This window comes from Talpa occidentalis, unplaced genomic scaffold, assembly GCF_014898055.3.
Source record: "Talpa occidentalis isolate TD23 unplaced genomic scaffold, MPIMG_talOcc4v2.1 talOcc4.10, whole genome shotgun sequence".
NCBI lineage: Eukaryota > Metazoa > Chordata > Mammalia > Eulipotyphla > Talpidae > Talpa > Talpa occidentalis.
Window position 1 is genome coordinate 8,072,122 of NW_023600993.1, and position 14,485 is coordinate 8,086,606.

The 14,485-nt window shown below is 56.4% G+C and overlaps 1 protein-coding gene across 3 annotated transcripts in view; it reads right to left on the minus strand.

The window, feature by feature from the left end:
• Positions 1 to 14,485, minus strand: part of FBLN2 (fibulin 2) — a 54,742-nt gene that overhangs the window by 13,156 nt on the left and 27,101 nt on the right. For 2 of the 3 annotated variants that reach the window (XM_037523724.1, XM_037523715.1), the window contains 7 exons: positions 6,970 to 7,081; positions 5,920 to 6,049; positions 5,327 to 5,507; positions 3,691 to 3,900; positions 3,019 to 3,132; positions 2,331 to 2,432; positions 753 to 893 (listed from right to left, as the gene is read on the minus strand). In XM_037523724.1, the coding sequence (XP_037379621.1) occupies positions 753 to 893; positions 2,331 to 2,432; positions 3,019 to 3,132; positions 3,691 to 3,900; positions 5,327 to 5,507; positions 5,920 to 6,049; positions 6,970 to 7,081 (990 nt within the window). The remainder of the gene's footprint in view (positions 1 to 752; positions 894 to 2,330; positions 2,433 to 3,018; positions 3,133 to 3,690; positions 3,901 to 5,326; positions 5,508 to 5,919; positions 6,050 to 6,969; positions 7,082 to 14,485) is intronic. The other variant, XM_037523731.1, reaches the window with a different exon arrangement.

A 14,485-nucleotide genomic window follows, 5' to 3' on the forward strand; every position in this document is an offset into this window, starting at 1 on the left:
TGGGTGGGATCATCAAGTCTACCCTCTTCACCACCCACAGAACATCCCTGGAGCCCAGCCCCTGGTCCACATGGGCACCAAGAGTTGGGCCCCATCCACACACAGAACAGGAAGTGATACTCAGTCCTCTGGGACCTGGGGTTAAAGGTGAGGAAACGAACTCGGGGAGGAGCGCCGCTGGGGTCACACAGCAAGTGAACACCGCGCTGGGGTGCAAAGGCCATCTGCAGACCCCAGCCCCAGCCACTGACCTCTGGAGGGGGTCTGGGTGCCTCCGAGGACAATCCAGCTGCTAAGGTCTCGTGCCGCTGTGCTGCACTACACCCTACACATGTCACAGAACCCCCAAAGGAGGCCCAACATCTCTTCATAGATGAGGAAACTGAGGCTTGGAGAGGTCATGTGTCCAAGCCGCACAAAAAAAGCTAACAGGGGCTCCTGCTGTGAGCCCAGGCCTCCCTGCCTCCAGCCCTCAGGCCCCAATCCTGCCACCGATGTTCTGACTTCACCGCAGCGACCCAGCGGCTGCCCCAGCTAGCTTCTGACTTGCAGCCATTCCCTGCTGGAAAGCAGCCTCTGGAGGTGCTGGTTGAGAAGCGGGACAGGACGCCAGGACACACAGGGCAGACACGGAGCATGGGTTGCCGAGGGCTCATATGCAAAGGGCAGGCCCTTTAGCATGTGGCCGCGGAGGGCAGGCTGGTGTGGAGCAGAGCGGAGCCGTGATGCAGGGCGGGCGGGGCTCTGCTTACCCACGCACTTCCTGTGCCTGTTGAGGATAAAGCCCTCGGCACAGAGCACTGTGTGGTTGACACAGTAGAAGGATCCCAGGGTGTTCACACAGAACTGTCGCCGGCTACAATCGTGAGTGCCCAGCAGGCACTCGTCTCGGTCTAGTAACAGCCGCGGGAGGAAAAACAGAAGGGCCGTTAGCAGAGCGTGGGCTGGCATGGAGCACCCAGTGACAGCAGGGACACTGAGATCCAGAAAGGAGCAGGGGCCGGCCCAGGGCCCCCCAGCTATGGGCTCAAGTCTGTATCAGTACTGTCCAAGATGTGAGAGCTGGAACTCACTTCCCTGGTAAGGACAGGCAGCAAGGCAAGGCTCAGAGAGGGTTGACCGTCTGCCCAGGTCACAAAGCAGGGCAGCATCATCAGCTGCCCTCGCCCAAGCTCAGCAGATGCTTTCTCTCCACAGGCAGCCCCCAGAAGGAACCACAAACAGCGGGGGATGCAAACTCAGGTAGGGGGTCAGGCTGACAACATAAATGGCAGAAAGAACCAACGAGGGATCCACAGGAGCCTGCCGGGCCCGTGCTCTGTCCAAAGTGGGGCTGGGATGTGGTCTCTATGGACAAATGTTATGAAGTTTCAAGAGAAACCAGAAATCTGGACTTTTTTTTTTAATTCTTAGCTTTTCGTGGTTGGTAACTTGTATGATTATTTTAAAACAGAGTTTCAGCTTCTGGCAGAGACATGGGTATTTCCCCAGACAGGGTGACTGGCCTGTCCCCAGACACCCATTAGGGTCATGCTTCTTGAACACGAGCCTGAACTGAAGGGCTTCCGAGAACCCCCGCATGCTCCATGCCTGTCCTGCCCCAGGCATGAGGAGGTGTAGCATCAGAGCCTCTTGGGTTGTTCTCTAGGTGTCATCTGCTATGGGACCACCCAGCAGGTGTCAGGTCCAACACCCTTTTCAGCAGGCGAGGTCCCAGGCTGCCCAGGCCTCTCAGACAAGACCCAGAGCTAGAAAGGGCATCAGTACGAAAGGGATGTGCTTTGGGCTCCTCTCGGCCCCTCTGAACAGCAGAGGCAGCCAATCGCCAACACCCACTGTCCCCGCTGGTGTCAGTAGCAGAACCTAGCACATACCATCTGGCCGGGGCTCCTACCCCCACTCTCTGTGCCCCACCAGAGGCAAGTGGGTCCATTTCCAGGTCCTGCCTTACACAATGGGGCCATGCACTTCCCTCCCCACTTCCTCCACCACAGCTGGGGCAGGGACGGGGGTGGGGGGGCACGAACCAACCGCAGCCCCAGAGACGGGCCGTCCAGGTGTGATCTGGGGTCCAGCAGTATCAGTGTCAAGGGGGACCTTGTTAGGAATACAAATCCTGGGCCCCCCCAAACCTATTGGGTCAGAACCTCAGGATTCCGCAGGTCTCTCCGGCTCCTTCTGCCAGGCCCACAGGTGCACCCTGGACTTGGAGAAGCAGGGCCCAGGGAGTGACTGGCAATCAGGTGGAAGTGTGCCAGTCTGTGTGCTGCGGCCCGCATACACAGGCGTGAGCAGAACTGCTGCTCCGGGAGGGCTCCTCGCCTACTCACCTTCGCAGGACACACCGTCTGCCATGATGGCGTAGCCTGGGAAGCAGGAGCACATGGCGGTGTCCCCGACGATGCTGCACACCTGCTTGCAGGGCCCGTTTTCTGCAAGGAAGATGCACAGAAATCAGGACCACTAGCTGCAGCCTTGGCCCATGCTGGCTGGGCACCCCCAGCCCTGACCTGTAGGCAGGAGAGTGGGGAGACAAGGAACCTAACTGCTGGCCCTTTCTCACAAGCTCATCCATGAAATGAGTCCATAGGGCAGCTGGTGTCTGGGATGTGGGACAAGGCTCTGGACCTTCCATCATCACCACGTGGACACTAAACTCCTCGTGCTAGTGACAGAGACGGTGGTGAGAAGATGGAGGAGGGGGGAGAAGAAAGCAGATGAGGACCAAGAAAGAGAGACAAGAGCACAAAGAACTTCCTCTGTGTACTGAATGCAGGCTCCGTGGCAGAGAATTTTATCTCCCACTTTTTCCTGAACTGAGACTAACAGTAGCTAACAGGCTTGTTTGGAGTCAAACACACTCGCCCAGGGCTGCCACCCCCCACCCCAAGCTCCTCACCCAACCTCAGACAAGCAGATTAAGCGGCCCCGGAAGCAGAAGCGCCCCTCCGGCAGGGGCATCGCATGGACATCCAGCAGTGGCAGGCCCCCCACCTGTGAGCAGCCCCGTCCCCTTACCTTTGCAGGTGTTGGGTTGGGGCAGTGGTAGCGGGATGGTGTTGGGGACCACCTGAGGAGACTCTGGTCTCCGTGCTGGCTCCTCTGCGGCCTTCGGCGGTGGGGGGTTGCCATCTGTCACGGGCAGAGCAGACGGGGCAGGGGATGTCATGTCGTCAGCCTGGCCTCAGACCCTCAGCAGAGTGCCTCTCACCCCAGGTTTCACACTGGGCATCGCGCATGTGAAGGCCCAGGGAGCAGTGTACCTCAAGCCCTGGGCAAGACCATCCTCACAGCCATTCCAGGCAGAGAAAGCCAGGAAGCAGAGAGCTAATCAGGGGAGCATATCTAGACTGAAAATGAATCTATTCCTGGAAGCTGGCAGGGAGAAAGCCCTCCTGGACCAGGGGCTAGGGCCCTCTTGGGAGCTGGCCACCATGGGCCCAGCGATTGGGATGCAGCTTGGGTTGGTGAGAGACCCCATGACCCAGCCCGAGTCTTGCCCTGAGGGTAAGCACCGAGGCTGGGCCTGCAGATGGAGCTTCTGGAGGGAGGCTGTCTGCCGGCCTCACTAACCTGTCAGCGCGGGCTCTGTGGCAGAGGAAGGAACCCCTATGCCCCATTGTAAGAACACCACACCTCCCTGGCAAGGTCAGTGCTGCCCCATCCCCTGCCAGCCACCTGGGTCCTCACCTGGGCGGCAGGTACGCCCATCTCCCTGCAGCAAAAAGCCGGGAAAGCAGGCACAGCGGTAGGAGCCCACGGTGTTGATGCAGAGGTGCTGGCACAGCTCCCCCGGGAGCAGCAGGCACTCATCCTGGTCATCACCAGGCAGGCTGTTGGGCAGCTCAGTCTCTGTGCCCAGAGACAGGGCCTCCCGGCTCATCAAATCTGCCTCTGAAACTGGAGTGGGAGTTAGAGCTCATGACCGGAGCCGGATGGGCCCCATCAGGTGGCTGAGACCACAGGCCCCCAGTGCAGGCGTCGTCAGAACCTCTGTGTGCCCAGCAGAGACAGCACAGGTGGGTGAAGGATGAATGGATGAATGATAGAAGATGTGGGGATGAAGGGAGGAGGGGGGAAGGAGGAGGTAGCTGGGTGGGCAGGTGATGGACAGATGGGTAGGTGGCGGGATAAAGGCTGCATGGTGGAGAGGTGAGTGGGTGACAGATGAAGGAGGAATGAATGGGTGGAGGGTGATGCACAGAGGGATGGAGTGATGGGCGGGTAGGCAGGTGGACAACACCAGCAATGAGTGAGACCATCAGAGTGGGGTCAGAGTTCTCATCACCCGAATCCCCCGAAACATAGTAGTGCCAGGCCTGCAATAGGCTTTGGGAAGCTCTGGCTAAAGAGCAGAATTGGATTAAGAGCCCTGACCCAGCAACACCATAGAAGACCTCCCCTGAGAACAGGAAGGCCCCTCAACCTGGGTTCCACAAGCTCTGACAGTGAACTCTCCCTGGGGCCTCCTTAGTGGCGTCACGGGAGCAGCACTAGGGTCTGGAGTTCCTGGGGCATGCACAGGGAAGAGCAGATCCTGACAACACAGGCCTGGAGAAGGGTCGTCATGGCTGAGGACAAAGGTGGCGTGTGGACACCAACCTCTGCGGGGTACCAGAGGCCAGTTGACACCTGTAAGAGGCCCACCACTCTGGCTTTCATTCACGATTTGCACACTGTCCAGGACAGGCCCACGGAGCCTCCAGATGGCCACACATCTGTGGGATGGTGGCTCCAGAACGCTCCTGAGCATCTGGCCTCCAGGTGGTCAAGGCTGAGGCGCCACATCCTCAGGCACAGTCCACCAGGCTTTCATGCCACTGGCTCCAGGGCTGCCAGGCCCAGCTGTACAAGGGACACCCACTGACACAGCAGGACACCCACATGGGGCCCTGTGGGTCCACAGACACAAAGAAGCTTAACAGCCATGAGACAGGACAGCCCTGACTAAGGTGGCAGAGGCCGAACATGGCAGCTGGAACAGTTGCCACAGCACTGGGAGGGCAGAGGGGAGAGGCGACACCAGGGACACTGAGGCTGGAAGCTCTAGGATATATGGATATGTAGGTGAGCAAAGAGATGGGAGGACAGGTGAGTGGAGAGTGAAAGGTGATGGGTGGCAGGTAACTGGGTAGAGCAGGTGGCACGTAAAAACCAAATGAGACCCTCTCAGAAATAACAGCAGAATCCACCACCAGAAGCCAAGAAGCCACAGAAGAACTCTGTCCAGAACAGGGCTTGTGCCTCAAGCCATAGATGACAAGGGACCATGGTCCCCACAGAAGTCGGAAGACACCAGCCTTGGCCAGGCGAGGGCAGCACCTACCTCTCCGTGGCATGGCCCTGGGCTCGGGAGCCTGGCGGACCTCAGGCACAATGAGAGGGTCTTCGTCCTCACAGCAGGAGAGCATGACGTGGTTGCAGGGGTAGCCCAGGTTGGGGTTGGACTCGCACGACTGGCCCTCGGCGCGCACGCGGAGCCCCAGGCCACAGCAGTCACAGCATTGCTGCGGAGGGACGGCCGTCACTGCCAGGCCCGGCCCTCGGCGCCCACCTGCCTTCCCGAGGGCCTCTGAGCCGGAGAGCCTTGCACAGGACCCCCAAGGTGCAGCCTGGGGAGTGGGCTGGGCGTGTGCTCTCCACAGCACCACCTAACACCCACCTCCATCTGGCTGTGACCGCCGGCCACAAGAAAGCCCCATGGAGGCAGGGTTTCCCTGCTACCATTTCCATGTCCCTGCGCCTGAAACAGGGCCCCGCCCGTCTTTCCTGAGTGAGAGGGTGTCTCTAACAACCGACCATGTTTCCGTGCAGATGAGAAGCCCCACCCTACCCCAGGCGAGAGGAGTCCTGCAGGGGAGCCCACCCCGCCCTCCAGGACCCTCGGGCCCAGGCCCAGGCGCCGCAGGTGTGCCTTGCCTTATACAGGGAGACGCCGCAGGTGTCGTTGTCCTCCGCCCCGCAGACCTCGCCCTCCTTGGCCCCCATGACGCCGGCCACACAGCTCTTCTCCTTCAGGTAGGACACACAGCAATGCTTCTGGGCTATCCTGCAGCGGAGGCCCATGTCAGGGGGCATCCGGAGGGAAGCTGGGCCAGTCTCCCATTCTCTGTGGGGCTGCCTGGCGCAGGGCGGCCGCCAAAGCAGCAGCACCAGGACACAGCCAGTGCGGGAAGGTGGGGTCCCCGGGAGGCTGGCTCAGCCCCATGAGAGGAAGGGGGTGCTCCAGCGCGGGCTATCGTATGCCTGGGGTGGGACTGGCTGTCCCTAAAGCAGTGCGTTTCCTGTCTCAAAGGGACGCAGGCAGCAATAGCGTGACCAGCGCGGAACTCCAGGGCCTGAGGGTATGGCGCTCACTCCTGAGTAGCCCCACACTGGAGGATGACGGGGACAAGACCGGGATGTAAACCTTCTGGAAGTGGCATGGTGGGCTGGGGATTAGGAAACTAAACTCTGCTGCGTGTCCCAGGGTGCCGCATGGCTGCGGGCGACTCGTTCAACTCTCTGAACCTTTCCTGGAAAAACGAGTAGGTTGGCATCCCTGAAAAGAAGGGGCAAATGGCTGACCAAGATCCCTTCAGGGCCTGACACAGGGAGGGCAGGGACATGACTGTTCCTTTGTGAAGACACGGGAGCCGGCCGGTCTTTTGGAGGCCCCAGGCAGCAGAAGTTTAGGAAGTCCAGTCCCGGCTGCGCGGGGGGCGGGGGGGGGGGCGGTGCGGCTGAGCACCCCCAGCAGAGACTGCAGCACTGGTAAGAGACGCAGCTCTTGATCCAGGGTGAGAGAGGTCCTTTAACTTGCTTCAGGGCATGTCCCCAAAACCCTCAGCAGCCACATCCTATCCCCTCCTTGCCCCAAGGTGGGGAAGCAGGAGGTCCCCTGCACTGTGGGTCCCCCCTCCCAGCTCCGCAGCCAGCGGATGTGGAGGCGGGAAGGAGCCACCTGCCTGCTCCGGGGTGCCGGCCTACCTGCACACGTCGCCCTCAGTGCCACTCTCGGGGATTTCCAGACACTCGTCGTTGTCGATGGCCCACTGCTGTCCAGCTGCACAGCACGTCTCAATCAGATCCTTCGTGGACACTGTGGGTGACGACACGGGCAGGCCCACCGTCCCTGAGTTGTGTAGTTGCAAGGTGTACAGGGCCGGTGCCCATCCGGATTCCCATGACGGGACGGGGCCCACCCCAGCCCTGCTGGACAGCTCGGCTTGCCAGCGGCTCTCACTGCACCCTCTGCAGAGCTGCCTGGGCGGATCAGTGTGCCCCCTGGGGGGATGGGCACGGGAGGACATGGCCCATCTGACTAGGGTTATAAAGGCTCAAAGGTTGGCTCTGTGGGGCCATCACTCCACAGCTCCCAGGGATGAGGAGCATGTCCCACTCCGCCCTGCACACCCCCACCCCCGGCCCCGGCACTTGCTCCAGAGGAAATCCCAAGGGCACAGAACCCCCAACGCAGGCTGTGCTTCCAAACAGCCCGACCTAAGACTCCAAGACACCACAAGACAAGAAATCAGCAGCGAGGGAGATGTGAACTGACGGAGGAACGAGAGTAAACAGCGGATTTGTGACTGGTGAGGGTGGAGGGGTCAGGCATCGGGAACACCTCTTTACAAAGCACAAATCCTGAGAAATGAAGGTATCTGCCTGCCTCAAATTTAAGGTTCTCCGTATAACCAAAAGCTAAGGGGGCCAACAGACTCATACTGGGTCGGGAGACGGTCTGGGAATGACAAAGACTCATTATCAAGTTAGATAATAACCTCCTGAAAATTAACAAGTTGTTCAAGTGGATTCTGAAATTCATCTAAAAAGGGATTCGTCTAAAAAAGGGAAATGATTAAGAATATACTCAAGAATATTTCTGAAGACTATACTTCAAAATTCTAATACTTACAACAAAGAGAGAAAGAGCTCAATGAGCAGAATGGCACTTGGACCCGACGCTGTGTGTGGGTGGCTGGTGTCCCCACGTGGCGCCTCTGGCTTGGCTGTGAGCTTCATTCTCAGTTGCCTGTTTCCCTCTCGGCAGTGGCAGCTCTAAGATAGCCTGGCATAGTGCCTGGCACACAGTGGTTGCTTAACGGCACTTGCTGAATGGAGCCTTGAGACACAGGGCAGCGAGAGCTGTGTCAAGTGTATACCGGAGGGCAGGGCAGGCACTCACCTGACCAGAGCCAGACTTTGAGGTTCTGTGGTCACTGAGAGCAAAGCCACTATTCATGCTTAATCCTCAGCCATTACACGCTCATGGGAGTCTTGCTTTGCTTGAATGCTTCTGATGATGGGGAGCTCACTTCACATAGGCAGCTTGTCCCTTTTCTGCAAACCTCATGCTCACAGAGCCTTCCTTTTACTGGACTGAACGCTTTCTCCCTAAGTCTTCTCCAAGATTGACTTATAGAGTTTAGAGATTGCAACAGATCTGGCCTTAGCCAGATGACAGGAGATGGGCACCCTATCAGTATAGTAAGAGCTGAAACGAACTGACTGCCAGCAATGAGCCAGGCACTGCTGGTCCGTGCACACTAATCCTTGTGGATGCTATGAGGGGAGTAGTGTTGTCATGCCGACTTTACAGATGAGGAGAGAAGTTAGAAGACCCAAGCCTCAGTTCTCCCTCTGCCCTTCCCCTCTCCAAGCCCAGCTCCCCAACATCTGTCATGCAGGTGGCTTGATGCAGCAGATCCTGAAGGCCATCTCTGTGTATCCAACCATCACCAGGCTGAGAGATGGTTCTGCTTTGCTGTGGACTCAATGTGTTCTCTTCCAGCCCCCTTCTTGATCAGATGCCAGGTTTCAGCCCGTGCTTGGCAAGCTTCCCACCATTCTCTCCTGGCCTTTCCCACTCTGGCTTCCCTGCTTTTCAGACAAAGGAACCCAGGGGCTGTGACCCCTTCTGCTGGGAGGGCTACCCACATGTAGCCAGAGGGGGAATTAGCACAAAGGTCAAGCGTAACATTGCCTGGTTCTGCCCTCTCGCCCCTGTGGCTTCAAGGCTCAGTCCAGAAGCTCCCTCTGTTCTAGGTCTCCTTACCAGCCATTTGCTGTCCCCCAGCCAGTCTCTCTCTTCCCATCCCTTTCTCCTCTCCCCAAGTTCTTCTTGAGTTCCTGGGCAGCAGCCTTTCAGTGTTTCCATTCTGGGCTTCTCTATCAACACCCTGGCCCTAGCTGATCTCATCCAGGCTCTCAGTTCCCAGGGCCCTTGCCCCAGCCTGTCATCTCCAGCCTCAGTCCTGTGTACATGGCTGTCTAAGGAGCCAGCACTGGGCAGCTCCCTGGCTTGCCCGTGGTCAGAATCTATTGGGCAATTGATTTGTCCCCAACCTCCTCTCACCAGGTCTCCCCTGTTATCATCAGGGTCATCAGGACCCCTGCCAGTCTTAAGACCCTCCTGGGCCTATTTCCCATTCTCTTCCTCTCGCCTCCAGTCACCCATAGGGTCACCCCCATAGTGTATCCTACTCGTCTCCCCTAGCCCCCCGCTCTACCATCTCATCGTCCAGTAGGCTGTTCCCATTTGTGTCCTTCCCAGAGCCACAGTGTCCTCACCAGCTTCATTCCTGGCCATACTGCTACATAGTCACACTGAGGTCACATGGCATCACTGTCAGGTGGCCTCACGTCTCAACCACCAGACAGAGTATCTCACAGGCCAAGAACGGGTCTGAGTCATTTCAGGTTCCCCAGTGCCCTGCACAGACACGCTACTTGAGAAAATCTGGGCTGGAGGGGGCACTCTGGGCTTAGCACCTACAACATGAAGCCCCACACTGTCCTGATGGCCAGGCGTGCAGGGAGTGCTGAAAGCTGAAGACCCATACCTAGGACCGGTGCAGGGACACACAGAGGACTCCAAGTCAGGCCCACCCACCGCACTCACACTCCCTCTACTTTGGCAGAGCCCATGAGCAAGGTGTCAACTGAGCCCCTCAGTCTCTAGCTGGGGGCTCAGGCAGGTCGGCCATCCTCAGAGTCACCATTCCATTTAACAAAGGGTGTGTGGGGGGGGGGGGCGTCTGGCAAGCAGGTGCTCAGTAAGCAGCATCTGCCCCGCCCTGGCACACAGGTGTCGGGCTGTTCTGAAAGTCCTAGCCCTGGAGCAGACCAGAGAGGAGGCGGATGATGATGGTCCCTGAGCAGAAGCAGCTGGCGGCACTTTCCGCAGTCCCGCCCCTGCCTGTTCCGCGGGGGCTGAGGTCGTCCTCGCCTGCCTTTATCCATTAGCACTGTGGACAGAGTTGAGGGCCTGCTCCCGCTGGGATAGGCCGGCCTGGCCAGCGGGCTCCCTCCGGCCTCCTGGGATGCCCTGATGTCGGCACACTGTGCCACGGCCCAGCTCACAGAGAAGGGTTCAGAGCCTGCCAGCATGTGGATAGCAAGATTGCAGGGACCCCCGCCTCTGACACCCCTGAGTGGCAGCGGGAGAACAAATGCACTTAGGAAAACACATGACTGTCGTCTGAAAAAGCGGAAGCTCCACAGACCCAACGAGGCGGCAGTCTCACGCCCAGGAACATGTCTGGAAAACGTGGAGACCACCCACCCCAGCTTGGAACTGGAAACTGTGCATGTGGCAGGGACAGGAGCAAGGGCGAGTCAGCCGGAGCCTGCCCCCGACGCACTCGAGCACCCACCAAGTGCATGGGGGAATCACAGCCATGTCTGGGGGCTGCAGGTCACCGAGGGCACCTGCCGCTTTCCATGAAGTTCAAGAAACAGAAGAGAGCGAATGACTGTTTAGGTGGTAAATCTAACAAATCAGGAGGGGCTCAAGCTCAAGTAGGCCAGTAACTGGACTGGGAAGGGGTTGGGGAGACCAGCCCCGCTTCTGTCCCCTCTGCCTGGGGCCTTCGGGGTGACGGCTCTCGGCGCTTCTTTACCTGTTCACGTTAGTCCCACATGCTCTTCTGTTCACGGCCACCTCCCTGCCCAAATCTTACAGACAGAAAGTATGATGGCAAAAAAAAATTTAAGACCAAAGACTGAAAGAATCCTTTAAAAATGTGAGCCAGCTACGTGTCATAAGCCAGACACAGAAAGACCAATATTACATAATTCTGCTTAATGGGGTGTCGAAAACAGGCAAATCCATAGAGACAGAAAGGAGAAGGGGGTTACCAGGAGGGGGATGGCAGTCAGTGTTTCAAGGGTGCAGGGTTTAATGCCACTGAACTGCACACTTCACAATAGTTAAAACAGTCGATTTTATTCTGCATATTTTATCGCATTAAAAAAAATCATGCATTGCGGTGTTTAAAAGAACTGAGACCCAGAACTCTCCCTCCCGGCAAGCTGCTGACAGATGCCCCCTCGGGCACAGTCGCGACTCTACCTCCCAGCACAGCAGGACACGCTGGCTGAGGTTCTAGATGTGCAGTCTCACGAATGTAGATAAACCTCGCACTGACTGGGGGCCATTTCTAACTGTATTATGAAGAATTTGTTTTCAAAGGCTCAATGTTGAACAGCGCGTACCAGCCACCATTTATCTCCCTAAAGGGACGTGTAGACATTCCTTTAAGTGTAGAGTATTTCTGGAAGGAGACCCAGAAAGCTGCTAACATTGGTTGGGGGTGGGGTGGAGGCAGGGGCCTGCCTGCGGAAGCAAGTTGACATTTCACTGTTTACCCCTTTGCCATCCGGTACTTGCTTCTCGTTACATGCAGGTATGGCCATTCAGGAAACATTCTGTTATAAAAAGATTCTGTGATTCCAGGGATTCTAACCTCCTTTTGATCAAAGGACAATGGCACCATGAACAATGCAGGCCCGAGGTCACGACCCTTCTAAACTGTCTCCTCTTCACATGAAAGCCTAAAATAATCAGAGAAAATGCCTACACCTGGCAGGAGGGTGCTGGACAGGCCATCTCTGCCAGCCGTCCTGTTTTTTTGCGGGGGAGCTAAGGGGAGCTCAACAAAACAACTTTCTAGGGAAAGTTGTACTCCCAGGCTTTTTGGGGGAGGGGGGCAGCCTGCAGGCCGGGGGGGGGGGGGGGGGGGGGGGGGGCGCCTGGAGTGCTCTTTACAGTGACTGTAGAGTAGATAAACAAGAAGAGTTCCTGAGCTGTCTTCCTGCCCCAGGATCAGACAAGGGAGAGAATGGCCCAGAAACAGTAGGAGCCCATCCAATTTAGCTCCTTAGAGCTGCCTTCCTGGACCACCCAGGGTAGCGGCCCCCAGCCTCCACTGCCCTTTTCTTTCCCACACCACCTCCCATCACCTTGCCTCCTGCCTGTCCCTACCCCAAGCTAGCACCACCCCCACTTGCTCACTATCCCAGGCTGGCCAAGGAGGCACTTGAGCCCTCTGGCTGACCAGCAGGAGGTCTCCGGCTGCATCTTTGCTCCCAATTCAGGCAGAGGGCCCCAACCCATCCCTGTTGCACAGAGAAGCAGCAGCAGCCCAGAGCACAGGCACCACCTGACAGCAGTCACAGGTTTCTGAAGCAGGCTTAAGGCTCCAAAGGGCTAGCGCCTGGGCAAAACTTACAGCAAATAAAGCAGGTTCAGTCCCTCACTCAGCCTCATTTCTCCAAGGAAGCAGGCCCACCACTCCCTTGGCTCCTTCCCCTGCCCACTCTCACAGGGGGTGTCCTCTGCCCTTCAACTTACACAGGACCAGGAGTTGGAGAGCCCAGACTCGGGTCACTCAGCCTTTCCTGCCCAGTGCCACCTGGGACCAAGTCTGAGCCTTCAGAATGACAACATCCAGTATTGGCAAAGATGTGGAGCAACTGGAACTCTCCTTCACTGCTGGGGGTGTAAACTGATAATGCACTTTGGGGAACTGTTGGGAGTGCTAACCAAATCTTTTGATGCAGCAGTTTCACTGCTAGGAATATATCCAACGGAAACGTACGCCTAAGCTGTCCAAAAGACACATGAGAATGTTCACAGCAGCTGCATTCACCACGGTCAAAAATTGAGAACAGCCCAAATATCCATCAACACTAGGACAGATAAATAAACCAGGGTTTATTCCTACAATGCAATAATAAATAGTAACTTTTAAAAATTAACTACTGCTATATGCAAAAAAACAAAACATGGATGCATCTCATACACATGATCTCGAGCTACAGAAGAAAAATACAAGCGAAATCAGACCGTGCAGTTCTCATTATACACACATCATGAATAAGCAAGAGTAAGTGATGGCGGGGAAAGTCAGAACAGAGGTCTCAACGGGGTAAGACTCTAGAACTGAGAAGGGGCACCAGAAAATTTTGAAACCAGGAATTGAAACATCAGGCATCTTCATCCAGGTAGCACTGTGGTGTCCACACGTGTGAACAGCCCCGAGCTGTCCTACTAAGACAGTGCACCTCACTGCATTCATTATGCTTTATGAAAAATACATCAGTAAAATAAAAACTTTTAAAGGGAGTCCTGAGATTAACGTAAATGAAGAGATTCCCAAGAGTATGTATAATACACTTTAATACAAACTCAGGAAGACAAAAACTCAGGAGCTGTAACAGCCAAATATAAACCAAGTAATATCTAATTGAGTGTGATTAAGTATTATTTTATGAAATAGGCTTACACAATGCACTTTGGGGTCAAGCGGAGAGATACAAACAGTCGGTGTACCAATGGCATTGGGGAATTAGTGGTTGTGTTACATGTAGGGTGGTAATATAAGAGAAAGTCTTCATTTTCAGAGTTGCAACATGTAAAGACTGAAATGTTTCCAGCACACACACACACATCCCTCTCAAAGAGATGACAAAAGAGCCCGGACAATACAGAGTGAACTACTTTGCATCACCCATGCCCCCCACCCCCCAGAAGCTTCCCCAGGGGTCTGTCCCAGTGGTATGGGCTGGGGCCTGGCCTGTCGGCATATGGGGCTGGTGAAGTCAAGGGGTTATAAGGGGTTCTACCGTGGCTGTGAAGACACGAGGCCCCCAGTTTGACTTCAGGCTGGCCCTTGGGAAGATTCTGGAAGTGGCAGATGAGTGGTCAGGCCCTCAGGGAGCAGGTAACGCGTGCACCTATCCTCAGCATTTCAATGACCTGTTTCTGTTCAGACTTTCACAAGGATTCATAGCTGATGCCGTGCGCAAAGAGTGCCTGCAAGCTAACAGGCCGGCATCACTGCAAAAATTCTCAACAAGCCCAAAAGGAGCACGTGGAGCCAGCATTGTGAGGCTGCAACCCTAGAAAAAGTCACCAGACAGATGGGACCTGGAGAACTGAAGAGTTGCTGGGGACCAAGACTACCCCTGAGAAGGAAAAGACTTCCCCAGAATAGGGCGGAAGGAAGCAATCTAACTCTTGGACACAGGGGTGGATGCTTCACCTCCTAGGAATGATCCCGTCATTGGGAGATGGTTCCAGAATCAGAATAGAGCATGTGACCAAGGGTGGACCCCATTATGGCCATTATGGCCATCACCAGCTGACGGCCCTGGTCAGCAGAGCTGTCCCTCCCTCCACTCGGCTCACCCAGGCTGCCAGCCACCTGCTGAGGCTCAG